At 39.9% G+C, this 23,967-nt stretch overlaps 2 protein-coding genes across 2 annotated transcripts in view; one reads left to right on the top strand and one right to left on the bottom strand.

Annotated features, from left to right (window-relative positions):
* The window catches only part of APIP (APAF1 interacting protein), a 529,312-nt gene that overhangs the window by 336,617 nt on the left and 168,728 nt on the right, over positions 1–23,967 (top strand). The gene's annotated exons all lie outside the window — the stretch shown is intronic.
* LRP5 (LDL receptor related protein 5) overlaps positions 1–23,967 on the bottom strand; it is a 100,522-nt gene that overhangs the window by 5,638 nt on the left and 70,917 nt on the right. The window contains exons 7-18 of the mRNA XM_066321034.1: positions 22,525–22,741; positions 20,749–21,038; positions 18,523–18,749; positions 18,028–18,212; positions 15,474–15,797; positions 14,484–14,686; positions 13,974–14,185; positions 11,934–12,124; positions 8,314–8,523; positions 6,469–6,594; positions 3,542–3,778; positions 2,883–2,993 (exon numbers count right to left, since the gene is read on the bottom strand). Of these exons, the coding sequence (XP_066177131.1) occupies positions 2,883–2,993; positions 3,542–3,778; positions 6,469–6,594; positions 8,314–8,523; positions 11,934–12,124; positions 13,974–14,185; positions 14,484–14,686; positions 15,474–15,797; positions 18,028–18,212; positions 18,523–18,749; positions 20,749–21,038; positions 22,525–22,741 (2,533 nt within the window). The remainder of the gene's footprint in view (positions 1–2,882; positions 2,994–3,541; positions 3,779–6,468; positions 6,595–8,313; positions 8,524–11,933; positions 12,125–13,973; positions 14,186–14,483; positions 14,687–15,473; positions 15,798–18,027; positions 18,213–18,522; positions 18,750–20,748; positions 21,039–22,524; positions 22,742–23,967) is intronic.

The following is a 23,967-nucleotide window of genomic DNA, read 5'->3' as shown; positions in this document are numbered from 1 at the left end:
AAGAAGGCTTTATTTTATAATTCTTACTACCTTTTATAAGTTGTTCCAATAACATGATTGGTGAATAGGAACAACACCCCCCTAATCCCATTGGTTAGCTAGAGAAACACCAAAACACCACCAGGAGAAGGATTGTTTTGAGAAAGGATAGTTGTTTGCCAAGATTGTTTTGAGAAGAAACTTTCTTGAGAAATTTTTCCTTGGGAAAAAGTTAGCAGCTGCTAGCAGGCTAAAAATCTTTCAGACTCTGAAATCTCAAGCTCACAGTCATTAAACATGGAGCAGTGTAGATGGTGCTGTCCTGGAGCTCATTTAGCAAATCAGTCAGCACACAGCCATTCACAGAGTGCCTTTAAAAGCATCTGTATCACACTCTGGAGTCAGTAACTCCAAATATTCTGATTCAATACACAAGACTTCGTGCCTCCTCTTCCCCTCCATAAAGCAGTATGAGCAAAGTACTCTTCTTTTTTGTCTAGCAATTCATCTTTTAACGAGATTACTTATCTTGATAGAACAACAGTCAAAAAGTTTCCTTTTCTTCTCTGCCCTCCAAAATCAACAGGTCAAAGACAGAGGATACTTATAAATATTAAGTCCTTAATCAGAGAGTATTGCTCTCTCAAAAGCCATTTGGGCTAGCAATAACATAAAAAATCAAGAAAATTTACCAGTAGGGAAGCTACCAGATATAGTAAGCAGTGGATGTCTTCCTAGCCAATACAGGTCTTAAAACAGAATACTTTTCCTTCCTAAAATATAACTTGCTTTCAAAGAAACCCCACCTTACAAACTGGAAGGAAAACAAAATCCAAAATATCTCAAATATTATCTACTCATTTTTTTTTCCTCCCTATGTAGCTGAATGTTAAATAATAAAAAGTGCTGCAGTATTTGACATAAGCTATACCTCATATCTCCCTGTGATTATGGGTAACACATTCAAAATTCTTGCCAGATAAACCTGACACCTCTCTGTTTTTCACATATGTGATGTTCTTCAGGGAAAGCAATTTTTTCCACATGATTCACACGTTTGTAGTTTTATTCTTTAACATACACTAATAGATACATTAAAAAAGTGAAAAAGTCTAAATATACTTGTCCTAATTTTACATGTTCAGTTTAAACTATATGAAGTTGTAAGAAGTGAGAGTTCATGTAACTTTCAGGCCTTCACTTGATAAAAATTTTTGACAGTGGTTCTGGTTTCCACTTCAGCGGAAGGGAATGAAAAACAACTGAAATTTGAGAAAGAAGATAAAGTAAATACAAAGATCTAGCAATAAACTGTTAACAGCTCAGCAGCAAGAACTTATTTCTGTCTTAAAGTCTTTATGTTTTTTTCCACACTTACTAGTGAAAGACAACTTTTATGTCAGCTAAGGTCCTAATTTTCAAACAGATTAGTTCAGCCATGATACCAAAAAAAAAAAAAAAGAAAAGCCAAAACTAAAATATGTTCCCAAATTAGCTATTTTAAAATACACAATTCTCATTTTGGTAAAACCTAACTTCTTTTGAATACAAGATCCTTATCTAGAAGGTAGTGACCATTTTTATTCCCTATTTGAGTTCTTTTCCTCTGTCAAGTGGGAAACCACAGAATGCTCTGTTCCACAAAGAGGTTCAGAGGACACAATCCTGTGTCTGCATAAAGACACATTTAAATCAGTTAAGACCTAATTGCAGGACTGCAAACAGGAAACAGCTGCATTAACTTGGCAGAATGTAAGTTTGCCAAGTGCACAAAGAAACTGGGGGGGGGGGGGGGGGGGGGACGACGGGGACGGGCTGGGGGACGAAGCAGTGGCCTTATATTATCCAGGAAACTGGAGGAACTGGATGAAAGCTGAAGAGATAAATGGAAGATGTGGGAGAAGCATGCTCAGTCTGAAATTTCTAACAGCTTCTGTCTCCATTATTTTTGCCTTTTTTCTTTTTTTCTATTCACAGCCAAGGCTCCTTTCACCATTCTTACTCATGAATACATGAGTATTTCCTTGCAGTATCCACCACAAAGATGAAAGGAAGAAACATGGCTACCTTGGACCAAACCTGGTGAGCCCTCCTCTCATCCCAGCAGTGGCACAGCTTCTGACAACTGGTGCTTCAAAATGTGACAAAATCTAAGATTAAAAACTTCACAATCTGCTAAGGTTGGTCCTACAGGTAATGTAAGTGCAGCACTTCTTTAAACAAACCCAGTGCAAGCTATTTGTTCAGAAGGAACTACAGACAGACCAGCACATCTATTTGCTTTTATTCTAAAATGCTTTGTTCCAACTATTTTGCTAAATCACTTGTGTGATTCTAAATGCTTCTTCCATTTGCCCCATTGCCTGAATACTTCATGCTCTAGTCAACCCAATGGTGCAAAACAACAGAAATTGCAAGAAGAACAAAAGTAAGTGAATTTTAGTGTCCACTTTGGACTGCAAAATAACAGACTCTCTAAGACTAACACAACACCTGCCATCAGCATGTCTGTAACTTGCATATATCTACTACCAAGAGAATTCAAAGTTACATTTTTCCCAGAAAAACCAACATCTCTCCATATATTCTTTTCACACCTGCACTGGTTTGTGGTCTCTTGTGGACACTTGCTCATTGCACGTTAACTCCTCCACATAATTAGCCTCCAGTTATCGCAGTGGATGGGGCTGCACATTTTTAAAAGCCACTTCAGGCTTGCCAGCAGCTCTGCTAGCTCCAAGGTACTGAGCACAGTCAAATCAGGTTTCTCTAAGGATAGTTCTGAAGGCCCTTCTGAAGTACTCTTCCCTGAAAGAATATTGCTCTGCAAAGACCAGGGCTCTGCACAGGGGTTTAGAACATGCCCAAACACAGCAGCTGAATGTCAAGAAAAGACATCTCACCACACATGAGCTCGTCAGAGCCGTCGATGCAATCTGGAAAAGAGTCACACTGCTGCTTCAGGAGGATGCACTGCCCACTCGCACATCGGAACTGGTTGGGCAGACAGATTGCTGCACAGAAAGAAAGGAAAAATCAAGTACTGACAGCACAGGAGCATGTGAGCCTCTTGAGAAAACTGAAAGAAGTGAGTTCCATATTATGATCAGGTAGGCACCACAACACTGCTGTGGGCAATTGCAAGCCTGTATATCTCCTCTGGTTCTTCCTCGTTGTTGTTATACATCTTACTCAGTGGAGCTAAAATAAAATTCTGGCCCCAGTAATTCCCAATCCTCTGTCAAATCAGTCCTGCAGGGGCAAAACTAAGATCAAATCAGCATGAATCTCTTAAAATACCTAATAAAGTGTAGTTGAACACCTGATATGTTAATAAAATGTAGTAATGTGGCATATTATAAAACTTACGTACTCCATACCTATCTTATGTATGCATAATAGATATATTACGTGTAATATATCCTTGCTAAGTAACTGCTAAATTTCTTATATTCAGGAGCTTCTGTCAACAGAAAGGACTTGTATCTACACATTTCAAGAACTGTTAAAATCCCAAAGGGATGCTTGTGTTAGAACCATGAGTTCTAACCAATGATCTTACTATCACAATCTGCTTCATCAGATTTATCTTGACAGTCGATTTCTCCATTACACCGCAAGTGTGCATCAATGCACTGTCCCTTCTCACACTGGAACTGGGATGCAGAGCATATGGGGCAGCTATCTTCATCACTCTGGTCATCACACTCAGGGAACCCATCACACCGCCATGCCATTGGGATACAGTCAATCTCGCCAGTTGCACATGTAAACTGGTCTGGGGAACAAGTTGGAGGTTCTGGAGAAAGAGAAAACAGATCAGATTTGTATAATCAATCTTATCCCTTTCAACAGAGTAAAAGTATGACAGAGTTTTTCAAGAAAAAGCACACTTATTTCTTCCCTGGAGTTCTTTTGTGGCTACCTTAAGATTCCAGTTTAGAGGAAAACATGATTTTGCATAGGAATGAAATTTTACCAACTTCGTAACAAAAATTGGATGCATACTAATAGAAGAAGTTCGCTTTAGCAGTCAAGCACTGAACTAAGGACGGGAGCTACAGATACCTACTCTGTCTCTAACAGACACCTTTTGACACTGTCCTACACATAAATTCAAAAGAATAATAATTTTCTGATTGCAAACCAGATTCTAAACAATTCTAATCCCTGCAATTGCATTAGCCTGGACCAACTCTTCATTAAAAAACCTGACAGATTGCCATTTTTATGTTTTTTGGACCTAAAAAACCTGGGACTTCCTTCAAGTTTGACTTTTCATGGACCTCAAGATTCTGGTATCACTCCTTTTTACGTCCATACTGTTGTTCAAGTTGCAGTGAGGCACTGGATAGCATCAGGCAGCAGCTACAACCCCATATAGAGATGCAACAATTATGCTCTTATGAGGCATCCATAGTTGCTTTCTTCAGAATGTCAGGAGACAAACACAGTCCAGATCAAGAATCTAATGCAAAAAATGCTCCAAACTCTTACATACAGCAAAGTTAGCACACAATTTTCCACCATTGTTATCAATGAAAGAAACAGACAGTGGGCAAGTCCACTCAGTTGTTATCAGTAGCAACTGATATTAGTATTGACTGTATTAGTTATGGTCAAAATGTGGGGGCCATCTCAAGACACCCCTGCAGCAATCACATACATTTCCATACATTTCAAAAGGTGCTGGGTCAAAACCCTGTGACATAATTAAATCATTTAGCAGAGGCAGCCACTCCTCCCCACAGCTGCTGTTGCCCAGTAATGCTCTGAGTAGATGCTTCTCCCCTTGGATGAAGAGAGAACCACATCATACCCTGCCTATAACAGCAGTATGATCAAGCTAGATCATACTGTTGTTATAGGCATGCTCTGGCACTGGATGGTAACATTCCTCTGGAAGCCCAGTGGGCTTTTCTTAAGATTCAGGCTCAGGAATGGACTTCACAACATAAGGAAACCCAGCATAAGGAAAGTTTCTTAGCTGTATGAGTATTTTTTCTCCTGAGGGTGGTGTTAAAATTCTAGAATAACATGCAAACAGTTTTCAAAGTGCTGCTGTTCTTTATCCATCAGGGAGACAAAGTTCAAGGATGAAACAAAATTATAAACAAGAGCTTGAAAAGCAAAATGCAAATAAAAATCAAAATGTGCTTGGGTTCTGAAAAAAATTAAAGTTCCTCATTTATGATTATTTGGAGGAGCAATATGAGAATTACAAATGTAGCCAGTGACCTGACAGCTGTAGATAAGATAAAGATGCCAGACACACACATTAAGGTAATTCTTGAATTAAATTTTGATACAAGTGTGCTGCACGGATAATTCAACAGACAGATCACTACTTCTGCATTTAAAGGCACATTTAATGTTGCACTATGGTCGCACTTGGCAAGCACAAGCTTGGGTTAAAAAACTTGACAAAAGCATTCGTAAGGATGGCCAGAACACAGGCAAATGTTCTCCAGCCAACTAAGCTATTTTGAAACACTGGGCAGTGGCTGCTACTAGGACAGACAAGATGGGTTAAAAAGTAGTTGCAGGCTTAGTGAAAGATCAGAATAAAAAAGACACTGAAATGAAGGTCTCTGAATTTTTTAGATTTATAGCTGAAGGTCCAGAGGAGTGGAATGTGAGACTCTCTCACTGCCCACATTGTGCAACAACACTACAGCAAGAAGTATAATTAGATTGATCCACCCTGCCCTCCCCATGTAACCACCACTACTCCAAAGCCACATAACGTGTTGTGGTCATGGGAAAGAAAACAGTTTATCATGGAAATGACTGTCCCATGGGAGTTCAGAGTTCAGCCAGAAAATGAAATCCACAGCAAAATAAATACATGAAAAGAAGTTAAGAGGACCAACAGTGCCAAACAACTTAAGATATAATGCCTCCCAAAAAGAAACAATGTTTTGTTTTGAATTCCCTCTGCAAGTGTAATGTTAACAGTTTTTTAAAATACTAGTATGGTAAAAGGGAAGGCTAAAGGAAAAGTCTACCATGAGGAAAGAGGAGAGCTACCTTAATTAAAAAGAATCACAATGGAGCCTACATTTGATAAGTAGCTGTAACAGTGTTTCAGGCTACAAGGCCAAATTAATGTCAAAGACTGGAGTCTCATACTGTGGGAATCACAGGCACAATTTCTGCTGCTAGGTCATCACAGGTTGATGCAACATCAGCTTATAAACACTTGTTTAAAGCACAAACCTGTCACATCATACAATTATAAAAAATCTCAGTAGAAAATGCAACTATTTTAAGGTCAAAGACGAACATTCTGCTCAGAACGAGAAGTCACATGTGAGCAAAACCTCAAGTAGAAAACAGCTGGTAAAACTACCAAAGACTAATTTAATACATTGCAGCACAACATGTACAGAAAAACTGCATGTAAATTTACAGTTTGGATTGGAATGCAACCCCAGCTGCCACGTTTTTGATGCAAATTGATTAGCAGCGCTGTTAAACATAACTCACCTCCACACGTTAAGAGATTCTGTAGAAGCACAAGGTGCTCAGGGCATGAACATCTCGGAGTTCCATCCCCTTTGGCAATGCAGATGTGTGAACAGCCACCATTGTCACGGGAGCATGGATGGACAGCTGGTGAAACAGAGAGAAAGAATATTATGTAGTGTAAAAGAAATTATAACTATTCCTTGATAGGGCAAAATCAGAAACTACTCACAAACCACCTCTGTCTGAGTGACCAAGATTTCCCAACAAATTATTAGGAAGATATATGCAGGATTTTTCAGTTTAGTGCTTGAAAGTGGATTTATTTCTTCGTAAGGACTAAATTTCTCCCAGTCATAGTAATAGAGCAACCTGATCAAGTCAAAGATGTCCCAGCCCATTGCAGGGGCTTGGAACTGGATGACATTCAAAAGGTCTCTTCCAACCCAAACCATTCTATGATTCTATAATATAGAGACCTTTCAGGAACTTCTAAAAAGAATTTGAGAGCTGAAGTGAATTGAAAAGGAAGTTTGAGAAGGCTGCATTTATATCTTATCTAGATACCCCACCTGCATTTCTAGGGTAAGCATCAAGAAATAATATATGTCATTGCAGAATGCCAACCTGCAAAACTCTCAGGATTTCTCCTTAAAGAACTCTTAATATCTAGTTCCTCAACTTCCCTGTTCCTCACAAAACTGCAATATAAGCACAAATATTTTTCTGTCTTTTTTTAAAGATAGGAAGCTACACATTTGTGTTCCAAATCAGTTACCCAGAAGCACTGAGAGGTCCTAAAAGAATGATTTTTAATGAACATTAGGTGGATACAAAACAGGCACAGAGATGGGAGGTCACTGTCTGATGAACCCAGCCCAATAGAGTCAGAAGAGACTCAGTCTCTTGTCTATTTATTCAGGTTGATAAGTGAGCATCTGCTACAGCAATTTGTGGGGCTACAGCCTGTGTTATTTGTGATGCTGCTCAACAGTGCATTCTTTCCTACTGATCAGGAACAAGAAATTGTATAGATACCATAATTTCTCTGCCAAAGTTGTTTTCCAACTGTCCAGGCTTCTCAGCAACCTGCTTTCTACGATTAACAAATTTAATAGTTTAATACAGTGTTTGAGGCGTGAGTTGTTCACAGAAGTGCATGCATATATACCTGCATGTGCATATGTATATTTACACATTTTGTTTGTGATTTTGTATTCTCTTTTACAATCCTGTTAAGCAGGAGGAGCTGTAGGTTGTCACTTTGAGGAGTGACTACTTGAAGAGGTTTCTGTACTCTTTACAAAGCAAACCACAGTAATTTGGACCACTAGACCAGAAAAAGAACATCCTGCATCCATGATCCCTTTCAGATGTGAGCACCTAAAATGCTCCACCTCTGTTGGGAGAAAAATTCCACATCCACAGTATAACTCATTGTAGGAGCTTCCTCCCCACTTTGCCTCCCTCACTGCAGGCTTTTACATCATCCACTGTGCTGAGTCAAACCAGTATTTACACAGGAGTCTGAAGCACCTGGAGACAAGGCAAGTACAATCCTTTTGGTTCTTATTAGAGGTTTTTCCAAGACCTATTACTTGACTGTACTTAGAAAATTAATAACCAGAATCTTAAGTAGCTTTTAGCTACTTAAGCTTGTACAAAGCTTGTACAAAGCAGGTAACTCAGTGCCACAATATCACATGCTCTAGCTGTGCAGCAATAGTCCCCTCTCCTGCAATCCCGACTGGTCAAGTTGAAAGCATTCCATGGCTTATTTGAAGCCCACGAGCAACACTATTACAATATCCAGCTGGATGAGGACTTTGAGATGCAATGACCAAGACATCAGATACTGAAACTCACAGAATTCTTCCATATCAAGCTCTTCCACAGCATGGATGCCTGTTAGGTGAGCAATCCGGCCTTGGATTCTAGTCCTTTTGTACCCATTCACTTTCTCCACTCTCTCAATCATCTGCTGCTGACGATCAATCCAATACAAGTGATTCCCCAGCACAGTGAGTCCCATGGGCTGAAGAATGTTGGAGTCCTCCAGGGTCACGCGGTTGGCACCTGAGACCAACAAAAACAAAGACATCAGGCGACTTCAAAGTTACTCCTTAAAAAAAAATCACAAAGCAATATCCCAGCTAAAACCAAACCAAACCTTGGAGAACCAAACCTTGGAGACAGCGAGCTACAAGGTCACTGACTTCATCTGTCTCTGCAGACCAAGGTTCTGCTGGTTCAGTCTGATCTCAGGTAAATGCTACCAGGTGCCACATCCTGAGGGCAAGCAGATACAACATGAAACCCAGCTCATCCCAGCACAGCCTGGCTGGTCAGCCAGCCATGCCCAGCCTCACACTGGCATCTCTGAAATGTGCAACTGTGAGCACTCCCAGAAGCTGATACAGACTCAGCTCTTAGGCCAGAAGTTTTACAGTGCACTCACACACGGAGCAGTACATTTTTTCTGGAATCTATAAGCAAGAGTGAAATACAACCAATTTAGTTTAGTAACTGTTGTTACTCAAATAAAACATATTCAGCATGCAAAGCAAGAGGCAAGTACCAAACACTGTCACAGCCTATGTGACAACCACAGATACATGATCAAAAAATAACACCTCTTAAAAAAACTCCGACTTTTTTTATTTAGTAACCCATCAGAAAATTCAAAGTTTAAACTCAATATGCTCTTAAATAGGAACACTGTCAAATGTTCAGGCTTCCTGCTTTATAAAAATGTGTAAAAATCTGTTTTAAGCGAGTGAATAAAAAAGAGATCAAGTAAAAATGCATTTATTATCAGTTTTCACTTTAATTACTTGCAGTCCTCTACTGTGCACTGCCCTATACTTAGAGTCACTTAATAATTGCTTTTATTATTCTTCTCTAGAGTGAAGATATTCCAAATTATTCTATGAATCCTCTGAAACTATTCTGACCCTGTGTATGCCTATGTAACTGGATATATTTGATTTTAAAAATGAAAATTTAAAACAAAATCATAACTTGGTGCTGCTTCTGCTCTCAAAATTGATTTTGGAAATATGACCTTATATCTGCCTGTATATAAAAAAAATACAAGTTTTTAGTATCTACACAAAATGAGATTATAGAACACACATAATAAAAATATTACAAGAATTGGATTCAACTAATTTTCTGCTATTATATAATAATAAATTATCCAGACCTCAGCCAAACACGAAAATGTAACATTAGCAGGTTCTATTAGTTTTGCACATGGACCTGTTAGAACAGCTCCAGGAGGCACATGAAGATGACCAGAGGGCTGGAGCACCTCTCCTATGAGAACAGGCTGAGAGAGCTGGGGTTGTTCAACATGGAGAAGAAAAGGCTCTGGAGAGACCTTAAAGGAGTCTTTCATGATACTTAAAGGGAGCTTAAAAAAAGAGGGAGAGTGACTTTTTATAATGGCAGATAGTGATAGGACAAGAGAGAATGGTTTTAAACTAAAGGAGTTTAAAACCAACTTTTGGTCTAACTCCAACTGAAAACTTCCAGAACCTTGTGAAGAAAACTGTTACATGGGTTTATGGTTCTTTCATCCCACTCTGAAAGTTGAGCACTGGACATCTGAGGCTATGCCCTGATTTAGCAGGATGGTGTTTTAATTAGGGTACAGTGCCAACTTCAGGAACCTCCATAACCGTGTCACCTCTACAAGTCTACAATGGAATAAGGGTGTCTAGACCAGTCTAATCGGCATGAAGGATGCTATACACAATTTTGGTCCCATTTATTCAGCAGCCTCAGTTTATGCTAAAAACCTTCTCCTGACATGGGCCCATTTTAAAGTATTTTGCTCAGAAAACACTGTTTAGAGGAAGTAATTCAGATCAACATCACTTTGGCTCTCAAATTTCTTCTGAAGTTGTGATGCAAGAATGAAAAGCATTTTAAAATAAAAATATGCTGCTAAGTCATTAAAAAAATCAACATTTCAGTGAATCAAATTAATTTCAGTGAGCTCAACTGGATCAAATATAACCACAGTTTTCTGGCCACAGATATATCACTCTCTAGTTCAATAAACACTGTTTTTTTCTAACCCTATAGCTTCCCCCTGTGTTTATATTACTAGAAGCTTTGATTCTTTGGCTATTACTGGATATAATTTCTATATAATTTTACCTGGTGCCTCTTGGATACCACTCCAGCATACCTGCATAACATGAAACCTTGCCATCTTGTCATTTCAATTTTAAATGTCTTCCTAGAGCACTTATTTTATCACTAGGAAAGCCCCTCTCAATATCTCTGATGCATTTTGTGTTATGTGTCCCAATTTGTCACCTTTTCTTCTCAAATATGGTTTGTTTCATAGGTCAAAGTCTTGTCTTCCTCTTATCTTCTTCTTTCCTACAATTTTTTGTAGGTTCTCTGATGCCTAACCAGGACTGAACATTTTGTGGCTGCTCAAGCAGTTTGACAATGCTCTCCTATTCAGCTTGGTAACTGATGAAAGACATGGGCTGCTCTACCTTCCCTTCTGCAGCTTCATTGTTTTTTATCCCCTCTTTGTAAGAGTCCAACCTTGAGTCAGTTTTAGGTGCTCAAAAGCAAACTATCTTTGTAAAATGGTGAACAGCTCTGTGCTGTTTTAGTTCATTGCTTCACTGCAACACAAGGGAAGGATGTGACTACATGGCAAGAAGAGTCACCAAAATTGGAGATTCAACCCTCTATCAGTATAACAGCCCAGCTTCTATTGCTTCACACTTGTCCCTTCTCTCTGCACTTCATTTATGGATTTCACTTCTCATCATGGATGATGATGATGAGAGAACAAATCAGGAGACAGAAAGCAGGGCCATTGCACCCTCTGTTCTATACTGCTCACCAGGGCAAATTTCTCTACTTCTTCAGCATTATCAAGTACTTTTAAAAGTCAATGGTGAACAGTGGTCTTTAAGATCCATGAGGTGCTATTGCTTTGTATGTGGAGTAATGCCTTACATTACTGATGTGGGAAAACTGTGATGAGTTGACATCTCTCTGCTGTGTTGCAATGATGCTATTTTAGATGAGCTGTCTTACCACCCAGATTAGAAAAAAAAACCAACATTGCCCTTTCTTCTGTTTGCTTTTTTTTCAAGCTACCTTGATTTACTAAGCTGAAATCTCCAGAGAAAGAAAAATTGAAAAGTATGCAAACTTTTCAAACCACTAAGAAAAAATAAGGGGGACAGAGGAGGTGATTCAGGGGTTCCATGACTAACAATCCTTTGAGAACACATCAAAAGTCAAATGGCTGTTTTGGAGGGTGTCAATCACTGCAGTCATGTCTATTCTAATTACATCAAAGATGGGAGCCCACCAGCACTCGCTGTCTGTGACTGCCTACACAGAACTGGCAGGAGTGGAGATGAAAGTCACCAGGCTCAGCATCAAAGGGGGAATGATGTCCTGTACATGCTAACACTGCAAATATTTAACTTCATACCACATACCTGACAGGTCACAGCTTTCGATGCGCTTCAGATCTGCATCCACCCAGAAAAGCTTTCCAAGTTTGTTGTCAACCACCAGTGCCACGGGTCGGATCAAGCCAGTTGTAAAGAGCACTTCTCTCTCTGTGCCATCCAGGGCTGCACGCTCAATCTTGGGAGCTCTCTCCTGCATGTTGGTGAAGTACATGTACCTGAGAACACAGACAGCACCGCTGAACTGGGAGCTAAAGGGACAGGCAATGCCCTTTTGTGCACAACGTCTTGTAACCCACAGCGTAAGTGAGAATGGTTTCACAGGCGTGGCTGGGGTGACTGCTCCAGCTGCAAAGATCCAGAACCAAACATCTGCTAACTGACCACTCAGCCTGAAATTAATAGGATTTATCTCCAGGCCATAATGTGCCTCAGCAGTGCTGCACCAGCAGCACTGCTCCTGCACAGGATTGGGGGTTTTAAGAGACTAGCACAGAGCTTCTCCAACTCTCCCTGGGTAAAGCTGTCCCCACTTACAAATCAAAGTCCAGAAGTCCTTTCTGACAAAACTTAAACTGCCACCTCCTCTCCTTCTAGGTTACCTTCCCTCCTCAGCAAGTAAAATTTCCTACCAAACTTGAGAAAGGATTACAGAAGAACAACTGAGGATGGCACGTTCCTGACATCTCATTTCCATGAATTCTTTGTATCTCTCTAAGCCAGTTCAGTTGCAAACAAAAGCAGTCACTGCCCTCCTCATGCACAGAGACAAAAGGGTTTGTGCACCCCCACGATGAACTGAGACCTCTTTAAAGGAATAGTCCACTATTTTTTCAGTGGTGAGTAACATGGGCAAACTCTCCAACACCATGGGCTGCATTGCTGCACAATCTTTCCTTATAGCACAAGGCGGGGAGGCAGCAGTCAGAACATGCAGCCAAGGAAGAGGTGGAAGAAGGAGTTTCTGTAACCGTGGCAGAAGTTGTTGAAAATCACTCATTCAGCTCTCCCAGACAGTCACAGCATTTAACACAGTGTCCTCCTTATTTTTCCTCCTTTAATTTTTAAATGGATTTAGTGTTAAGTCACTTGAAAACCTGACTAGAAAAGTTGAGAGTTTTAGAGCTCAACAAACCCAAACTCCCATTTTAATGGAAAAAGCAGATAAGCTTTTATAAATACAAACTATATCCAAGTGACTTAGTCCCAATAAGATTAGAATCTTTCCTCTAATCCCCCTCTCCCCACAACAGCTTTTGAACTGTGCAGAGTACATTGGTATAAAACACCAGTCCCATAAATGCTCCAGACAGTCTCTGAGTACTACTGTATCCATGCAGTTGTGAAATACTGTGATTCAACATCTGCCAAGCACATGGTAAGCCATTTAGCAGTAAATTGGGATTTGAGAATCTATCTTACTAAACAGAACAGTAAAGGACCATATTTGACATCAATCTACTAACTACCAGAAGCAGAGAGAGTGTCTGTTGAATCTAACCAAAACTGCTTTTCAGCAAAACAACATTTTCCTCCTGTGGTAGATCACTCTAGTGCATCCTACCTGCCTCGATTATTTCAGATGTTTTAAAGATACACATTACAGCAGAACTAACTTAAACATAAGGGGTTTAAGTGTTTAAGCTTTATGCTGCTACATTAGCAGGAATAGTCGTACCAAATTAGAGGCTCGTTCCTTTACCCCTGGAAGTATTTGGTTTATGATGACTAAACATTTTTGACCCAGACTCTGAGGTGATACAGACTCTCTTGTTTTTCCTGTTAGGTGGCAGGGCTGTGCATTCACACAGAGAACAGGCCAAGGTGGTTTTGCTTTGCTGTCACCACCTGGGTGAGTGCCTCACACATGACTGTGAGAACAGAGGCAAAGGAGAGAACAGGAAGAGATACCTTCAGAACCCAGAACCGGATAAGCAGTCACCTACACCCTGAACAACATTCTAAAGTTCTCTTTGTGAAAACAGAAGATGCAGCCCAAGATTCCCACACACAGAGCTGGCACCCGTCCCTGGAGGGCTCTGTGCCAGGTGTGGGAAGGACGCTCACCCTCGCTCTGCGTTCACCACGATGGCTCTGGGCCTGTCGTGGTCCCCGCGCAGCACCATCCCGATGGACTCGCCGTTCAGCCGGTGCACGTTGACGGAATTTGTGGCCTCGCAGGTCCAGTACAGGGTATGGCTGTATATATCAATGCTGAGGTCGTGTGGCTGCTTCTCCGGGTTCTGACTTTGGTTTGGGGTACTCATTACAGTGAAGGGCTGCAAGACAACACACGGGCAATGATTTCCAACCATTATTCTGCTGACTGACTGAAGAAAGAACACTGATTGCACAGAAAGCATGGTTTACCTGCCCAATGGTTTAGAAACCCCTAAAACCACAATCCTAAAATATTCAGTAATTCTCACATATAAATAGAATATCTGTGAGTACATGCTGACAAGAGCAGTTGACTGTGACGATCCATTGGTGTGGCAGATAGAAGAGGAAGATGAAGTATAAAATAAAAGCAGACAAAAAGACTGACACTAAACTATATACAAGATGTACACTTGCCTGGGTGCCATCATCTTTGGCTCTTTTTATAATATTCTGGCGTCCATCCACCCAGTAGATCAATTTATCTAAGGGATCGTAATCAATAGCCTTGACATTTCTCAGACCATGCATAGGTAGGATGATATCTGGGCTTTGCTGATCATCAGGAATCATCCTGCTGATGGCAGATTTCTGGCTAAATAGCAGGAAACTAGCTGGGGCTGAAACAAGTGAAAACAGAATGCCATGAGAAAGTACAATTACCAAAAATATATCCTCACAGAAGAAAGAGAACATTTAGAACAAAGTCACAAAGAGACACTAATATTCACAATGCAACTTAAATAACTCCTATTTGCTATAAAAAATGTTTCTTTCTATAGTTATAGAAGATCAGGTTAAATCTGCAGGACTTGCCTTTCAAAAAATCACCCTTTCATTCAGTTAAAATTGCCTTATATGCTACTATGCATCCATTTTCTATTCATGTGCCATTTTTACTGGACACTTAAGCCCTGTTGGACAACCAGTCAACTGGCAGGCTCATAATATCACATGCAGGGAGAAAACAAACTTACATGTATTTCAAGTGCATCTGCAAGTTGGGCAGACTACTTAGGACTTAGACTACTTTACTGAGTGTTATTTTAGCTGACTTTATCAAGCATGTAAGAAAAAAAGACATTTTTTTGTTGGAAATTTCTTTTCCACCCACCTACACACTTAGGTAAGGAGTGGGAAAGCTTCACTCACACTGAATCACCTAGAAAGCACTTCTGGTAAAACAAGAAAGACCAGATTTGATAGTGCTGTCATTTCTAAGACTAGAAATACAAATCTTCATGCCTAGTACATGTCACAAAAATAGATATAAAATCCCATACTCTGTCTTCATATTCAAAGATGACTTTTAAAGCCAGAACCTTTGAAACACACTTAGGACCCCATTCCTTTTGCACCTGGGAGCCACAAACACTGAAGAAAACAGTAGCAAATAAAAAGGCTTACAACTACAGTTCCTGCTGTTGGGATCCAAGGTGTAATGAGCAGCACAGCCACACCTAAATCCATTTGGGATGGCAAGGCACAAGTGACCACAATGGCCATTATTCTGCACACAATCATTCAAGCCGTCCTGACGAGAAGAATGGAAGACCAATATATCCATCACAAAATCCAGGTGGCCCTGAATAAGTGTCCTGTTCTTCCCACTGGTCTTGTCTGCTCTTTCTATGCTGTGAAGATTCCAGTCTGTCCAGTAGATGTAGTCACTGTACTGGGTTAATCCAAATGGATGAGGTAGATCATCTGCTATGATTTCTCGTTCTTGTCCTGCAAAAACAAGGATAACCAACTAAAGGACAATTCCTGTGGCATAAAATGAAGAGTGCAACTGGCATGCAGAAAAATATTTTCCTTCTTTTTAAAATAAAACCTAATTTTCCAAATCAGCATCATGGGATTCTTTATTAACTAGCATCTGTTCAAGAGGTAACAAACAGTTGCATTGAAAAGCACTACCTTGATACCCTCTTGCCTACAGAGCAATTTGAAATGATGCCAGTCTATTGTAATCTAAATAAATACTACTTCATATGTCTCATGCTTATCAACCCAAACAGACATTGAAAAACATTTCCAAGAATACTATCAGCTCCAGTAATCACTTAGGCCAATAAAAAAATCCATTAATATGCATGAAAACAACAACAAATTCGAGATTCACAGAGAAACTGCTATGAGAAATTATGGTGCTTCACTCAAGGAACAAATCTTTTGCAGTGCCATTTAACATACAGCTATCCCAGGAGTTTAGGAAACCATTTGTTTGGCAGAAATCTCAATACTCCCACACTCAGTGGCTCAGCAACATTTACAACAGATTTAACACCATCTAGAGGACGGTCTCTGACAGAGATGCATTACTGAAGTAGATAAAGTCTTACTTTAAACCACCTTCCTGAACATTTTCAAGCATAAACCTCTATGAATTTCTGCCATCAAAGAAGACATAACCTTTAACAACACCTTCTCCTTCTGTCTCAAACATCTAATGCTAGACTCTAGAACACCTCACTTTTCTTCCTCTGCTCCACTTCCTATTTCAGCAAGACTTGAAAAAGAATAAAATAACCATAAATCAGAACTTGAGGCCACTTTCTTATAACCCACCAGACCTAAATATACAGGTAACCTTCCCATGGAACTTTTGGACATCTAAATTCTCAGAGTTAGGGGTACAGATATCCTGCAGGCTCTCTTCTTAGAGCAATTCTGGTCCTTACTGATGAATTCAGGAGAAAGACTCTTTTGAAGGAAACAGATAAGTTGTATAATTGAATTTTCATAGTAGATGGAAGAAAAGCTCCCAAAGGTGTGATTTTTTCCCCCTGCTATTTATAATGTCCAAGATTAAGCTGGGAGCAGCATTCCGTCATTCACTTCAGAGTGCTTTGCTCATCCCTTAACTGATGAGCCCACTTCTTACAAGTCTACCTGAGTCTTTATAATCTGCCGATGACAAAGATGTTGTACCATATAAAAGTGAATGAGCACAAATCTATGGGGCCTGATGGGATGCATCTCAGGGTCCTGAGGCAACTGGCTGATGAGGCTGGCAAGCCACTGTCCATCGTATTTGAAAAGCCATGAAGTTGACAGTGACTGGAAAAGAGGGAAACATCACTCCTGTTTTTAAAAGGAGGGAACTACAGACTCATGAGCCTCACCTCTGTGGCTGGGAAGATCATGGAACAGATCCTCATGGAGGCAATGCTAAGGCACGTGCAAAAGATGAGGAGGTGATCTGACACAGCCAGCACGGCTTCACTACGGGCATGTTGTGCCTGACCAACCCTGGGGGCATTCTACAGTGGAGTAACTCCAGAATCTCAGAATTCTGAAGACATGCACACATAATAACACCTTAAAAATCTCTCTAAAATATCTTTTCACAGGTTAAAAAAACCAACCAAACAAAAAACCTAGCTGCAGTGAAATTATGCATACTGTCAATCAGAGCACACCCCTTATATATATAAATGAAATTACAATGGAAAACATGAGAATGTGTAAAGTTGTATCTGTAACATACACTGCAGAAGTAGCTGCACAACCTTTCAGCCTCCACGAAATGCAAGAAGTATTTTGGTTTAGAACTAATACAACTGATCTGAAGTCAGAAATAAGAGGTAGTACTTCAAAAGAATATTAGTATCCAGGCTAAAATGTCAGGGATGATTTACAATGAACCTGTAAGTTGTCCTCACCTGGAGTACTCAGGGGCCATCTCCGCTTTGGTACAACACAGACAATTTCACACCAATAGAGAAATGACATCTTATCTCACCACCATTATAAATCATCATATGGTTATTAATTTATGAAAGGTTTTTTTTTTTTTTAATTTTCTCAAACACTTAACCCTCCATTTGCAAGAAAACATACACACTGATTTATTATCAGTTATACTGTTCAAATTTCATATTATTCAATCACTTTACTATGGCCAGCACATATTTCTGTATAATAAAACATTATATATAATAAAACATTAGATTACCCAGCATATTTGATGACTCAATCATGCTTGTGTCCAAGTCAGTCCAGTAGAGCCTTTGGTCCACATAGTCAATAGTGAGGTCATTGGCACGCCCCACTTTGTCCACCAAAGTGATGCTGTTTGTCCCATCCATGTAGGCTCGAACAATCCTGGGTTTACCTCCCCACTCAGTCCAGTACATATACCTGCAATGAGAAGTGCAACAAAAACAGGACATCAGCCAGGTATGGCTGCACACTTTGCCTTTCTAAATTTCTTGGCAGCACTTGAAAAAAACAAAACAACCCACATGGTTATGTGCAGCATCTCAATACTCCTTTCTTTATACAATGGCAGAATAGTATTTTGACAATTATTAATTTTTCATTGTAATCCATGGGACTGTGGAAGGTTTACTGCCTTTTCAGAGGCTCTGAAGACACAGAGCTGTGCCAAACAATTTGTTACACGCAAGAACACACACACAAAGCTTTGAAAAACAACAGAGTCCCTTACCCTTTGGTGGGATCAAGAGCCAGAGACCTTGGGTTGTCCAAGTCCTTCCACACAAGGACCTGCCTATACTGTCCATCCAGGCGGGCGACTTCGATGCGATTGGTTCCAGTATCTGCCCAGTAGAGGTTCTTTCCCATCCAGTCTACAGCCATTCCCTCTGGATAATCTAGCCCAAACTCAATCACATGTTCAACAGAGCTCCCATTCATGAAAGCTCGGCTTATGGTCTGGAAAACAATGGTGCAAAAATATTACAATGCTTATGGACATCCCAGTGAAATAAAAAAATAATTATCATCATATTTGGTGTATGAAAATAAATTAGTACAAAAAAACTCCAGTCACTTTTACATTTTAAACAACTAATTTCTGTTGTCAAAAGTTACATAAAAATTCTCAAGAGAAAAACACCTGAATTTTCAGAAAGGTAGTGGTTTCCGATGGCCAGACTAAGACATTTGAAAAGGACATGATTTTCAGAAAGCAGTATGTAGCTGCAGATTCTTCCTTGAACCCTCTCCCTCTCTTCTATTTGCACACAAGAAGCTGTTTTTAAAAATTATTTAATTTGCTGTAATGTTTTAAGTCTCAGAAACACATCTCAGTGACATCTAAATTAAATTGTTTCTCATAATCAGTCACCTGGAGCACATTTACTGATCCCATCTGCATTTCATTCATCAAAGTAGGTCATAGGGCAAGGACTGCACACATATTAAGTCATTCTTCGTAACACTGAAATAACCCCCAGGTAAACAGTAACTTCCAGGACCAAATACCCATCCTTGCTTATCAACACTGAGCTATCAGTCTGCATGCCTGCCAACATTTCAGTTATTGATTTCTCAGTAATTTGATACATGAACGTATCAAATTATTAAGAAATCAATATGAATGAATGTGTAAGGGTCAGAGACATTTTATACTTTTGAAGGTAAATGTCAAACCCTGAAATCACGTAGCGTAGTTTTTGAAAATGTGTTCTCCTATAACCAGAGGCAGGCGGAGATGAGGGAAGTGGTGGTCACCAAAGAAAAGAGAGATGAGCGTGAGCTCTGAAGTTATAATACCTGCTACTAAGCAGCTAGATGTGGGGGACAAGGGGAATGAGAACCTAGAGGTGCTGGAAGATATCTGGCATGTATTTGAAAATACAGTATGCTGGAAAATTCAGGAGGCAGCAAACAACTAAATGTTTTCCAGTCTTGCATGAAGTGAGATGTACTCACTGATGCAGCTGAAGTAATGTGCTCTCCAGTACAAATGGTGAAGATGCCCATAATTCCTGCTCTCCACGTGCTTGTGTGAGATTTATTTAGTAACTGTGTCTACACTACGCTAATTTATGACATTGGCACTCTTCCTGAAGGAATGGTATCCACACCAAAAGCAGCACTGTTAACACTGAAGCACAGCCCTCATTAGTCTTCACAGAGAGGCTACGGAAACTGCCCTGCAGGCTCCAAAAGTGACCTTTGCCATGTTATAGCTTGGGCACACTAGCAAGGAAACTCTGACTGCTCTTGGAAAACCTATTAAGGGTCTAAATAGAATAATTTAGTTCCAATGAAGTGGATCTGTCATTTTCTACCATATACTTAGTTCACTTCAAGAGGCCAAGTAACTATACTGATGAAGACTGTACTATAACTGCAACCCTCAGTTAGCATGCATGTGGATATGTACCAAACATCACAGGAAATGGGTTCTGAGGAACACACTGAGCTAGAGCAGGGGGCAGGTGGGCCCATAACACAGTGTGGACAAGTTCCTTGGCTTTTACTGTGCCAAGCTGGAGCCACAGATTAACAGCAAACAATCCAAAGTCGATTTGTCAATTGAATACAGTTGCCTTTCAAGTCAAAACTGGAAGAGGATAGAAAACTCAGGGGGCTGCTGAGCTCAATGTTTAAATTACTCTACTCTCTGACATAAAATCAGCTTTTCTACAGCAGATACATATATGGATGCAACACATCCAGCATCCAAGATTTAGGCATTTGTAACGAGCAGGCACCACTGTGGATTTTTATTTGAAGCAGGAAGATGCCTGTCATCCTACTGTGCATTCAGCAATGCAACTGTCTTCATCTCCAAGGGTCTCCTTGGATGCAATTCAATGACAACACTGGCAACTGCAGGACAGATCATGTAACAGAGACCTTTGTTAGATCAAAGCAACTGCTCTGTGGCTTTATAGTCAAGGAATTCACACGTCAGTAATACCTTCAAACTAACATCAGTCCAATAGATTCTGTTATCAGAGACATCAAAATCCAGAGCAGATGCTTCCTTGACTCCAGTAAGAGGAATAGCAACATCATTATTATTGGTTTCAAGGGAAATCCTATGAATTGCTGCTCTGCTTGTGAAAACTAAGAAGGCTTCAGGAATGATGCAAGTCTTCATGTCACTCAACAGCTCAAGGCCAATGGGACAGGCACACCTGGCCTCCTGGGGTGTAAAGAAACACAGATGGCTGCAGCCTCCATTGTTCTCTGCGCATGAATTAGTTCCTTTAAAAAAAATAAATAAACAAAACAACAAACCAGAACAGATATTAGTTCATTGAATTAGTTCCTTAAAAAAAACCAACAAAACAAAACAAAACAAAACAAAAAAAAAAACAACAACTAAAACAAAACACATATTAGTGTGTTGTGAAGGTAAAAGGGAAAGGGGAGCACAGGAGGTTGAGCAGAAAACACAGTATAATTTTCCAAAATAAGTAACACTATGAGTTGTCAGCAGGGAATTCCAAAAAAAGACACTCCAAGTGGATACTTTCTGTCTACCCAGGATTACAAAACTGGACCTATTCTTCCTATTATACAAATACCATCTACAAACAGATCTTTCTTGCCTCCCCAAAAATTAAATTCATCCACTGAAGACAGATAATTAATTAGCTATTTTCACCAAGTACTCCATCTTTGTATCTCTTTGAAACCACCAGCTTTTACAAATGTTCAGTGATACAAAAGGGTGAGAAAAGAGCTGGATAATCGCAGTTCTTTCCCACCTGTTTAATTTAAAGCTGAGAAGATTCATTAGCAGAAGCAGTTCCAACAAGATCACCACAATCTCACACTTATTTTCTCATGTGATGGGGATGGAATGTGTAGGGGAAAGTAAGGACCAGCACACAAATGAGTGCCTCTCTCCATCTGCTGGAACCAAGGATTTAGGTATTTTAAGAATGCTACCACACACACAAAAAAATTTCTCAAAGATCAGTGTCAAACAGGGTTCTTTTCATTTTCCCTTTTTTTGGGCATACACACTTTAGATTGATGCTGTTACTCCACTGCGACCCTTCTCTGTAGTTTTAACAGCTGACTAATGAATCTGTTTATTGCTATGCCCAAATTCTGGTGTTCCAGGTAGCTGGAAAATCTGTGGTGAACTGAAGCCAGGAGGTCCTGTAACACATTTGCTGCACAGGGCCAGCAGAGGACCTGAAACACTGGCTGCACCTTTCAGAGATGCAATGGAAGGACTTGGAGATCCAGCTGCTGATACTTTACTAACAGCAAGTTTTAGTTGTTAAGGTTTAGGTACAAATGAGGTGTTAAGAGTTAATATCTATCTAAGTGCTACATGCTTTGGGGCAACTTTGTAATGGTGACTGACTGTGCCTATACCACCCAACAGTGAAAAACATTCTGCTAACTGAACATCATGGGACTTAGCTCTGGAGAGAAGAGCAGCAGGAAATAGAGCATTTCTGTGAGACTAATGATCCCTGCAGCATAGAGGAATAAAATCCTAATAAAAATTCAAAGAGTGGAGTGAAAGCTGTGGAAGATTTATGTCACTGAAACTCGGGAGCAACTTCTTTTACAACACTGTATTTTCCCAACTTTAGAAACAATAGGTGCCATTTTCCTTTCAAACCCACCAGATCTCAGTTATTCTCTTAACAAGTGATCAACAGCTGCTTAATGAAAGCAAGGCCATATAAAGACTCCTACAGACCTGTGCTATGCTGCCCATGCTTACCAAACACTTTGGTGACACTCGTTGCCTTGAGGCCCATTAAATCGGGCAGCTGATCAATAATGATGTCTCTGCTGGCCTTTATCTTGTGAACTCTTTCAATGCTTCGTCTCTGCCAGTCAGTCCAGTAGATGTAGTCCCCAAGCAGTGTGAACCCAAAGATATGTGGAAGCTTGTCTTCTAAGAGGGTTTTCCTCATTGTTCCATCAACATTTATGACCTGTGGGATGCCCAAAGAAAAAAAGGAAAATATAATCTTCTCTAATGTGGGTACAATTAAAACGGCAATATCAATTGTGTTTTGAACAGCTACTGCTATGCAATGAGCTCTTGAAACTCCCAGAATGTCCTTCTCATGATCTGTGATTGAGATTTTAAATAGCCTCCTCTTTGCTATTATTTGGAAATTGTTTATTCAGACTCATATTAAACTTGTACCTTTAGGTGATTATGCTTCCTTCACCATCCAGTGCTTATATTTTCTTGTGATTTAAGGATCTAACTTTTAACTAAGTGTTTGAGTAATAATTATTTTTTATTACAAATATGTGTAAATATAATGTAGCATAATATTAAACCATTAAATGCCTAAATGTGGGCAGTCAAAATCAACCATCATTTTTACCACAATTTAACAGAGTTGTAAGGCTTTGTTCACATGCAGTAAACAGCAGAAAATTAATTTTTTTAACATGGCAAATGATAATTACCACATCTTTCTGCACTAGCATGTGAATTTCCGTACGTTCATACACACACAGTAGATATCCAAATAAATTTAAATATGAAATCGCCACTTTCAAACCATACAATACTCTAGAGATTTGTGAAAGCAATATGCATTTTAATTTGACTGGACGTAAATGAAAGTAATTTCCCCAAGTTGAGCCTGTTTTGCCTATGACAGTAACTGCTGAGTGATGTCTCCCTGTCCTTATCTTGATCCATGAGCCTTTCATTCCATTTTCTTGCCCCTGTCCTGCTGGGGACTGGAGTGACAGAGTTACTTTGGTGGGCACCTGGCATCTAGCCAAAGCCAACCCACAGGAGGGACATGCACTGGATCTTTCACCAGCCAAAGAGCAGAGGTGAGCAGTCAGCTACTGCAGCTACTGTACCCACCTCTGCTGTGCAGGGAAATCATGCTATAACAGATGTGAATTTGAACAGAGGCTACAATGTACACCTCTGGACTCCTTCCAGACAAAAAGCCTCCTGCTGGAGACAGTTAAAAATAACACTGGCATTCCTGCAAACTAAGTTTCAAGGGAGCTTTTTGTATCAGCCCATCAGCTTATGATTCTTCCACTACTTGATAGAGTAGCAGAGACTGAAGATTAATATTTTTATTTTGTTAAGCTAAATAGAGTACATTTAAAAAAAAAAAAAAAAAAAAAAAGCTGCATCAGTGGTTAAAAGCCAAATGGTTCTGCAATTATGTCACTA

This window comes from Sylvia atricapilla, chromosome 6, assembly GCF_009819655.1.
Source record: "Sylvia atricapilla isolate bSylAtr1 chromosome 6, bSylAtr1.pri, whole genome shotgun sequence".
In the NCBI taxonomy this organism is placed as follows: Eukaryota; Metazoa; Chordata; class Aves; order Passeriformes; family Sylviidae; genus Sylvia; species Sylvia atricapilla.
Note: the sequence above shows the minus strand (reverse complement) of the source record. Positions and strands in the feature narration are given on the sequence as shown.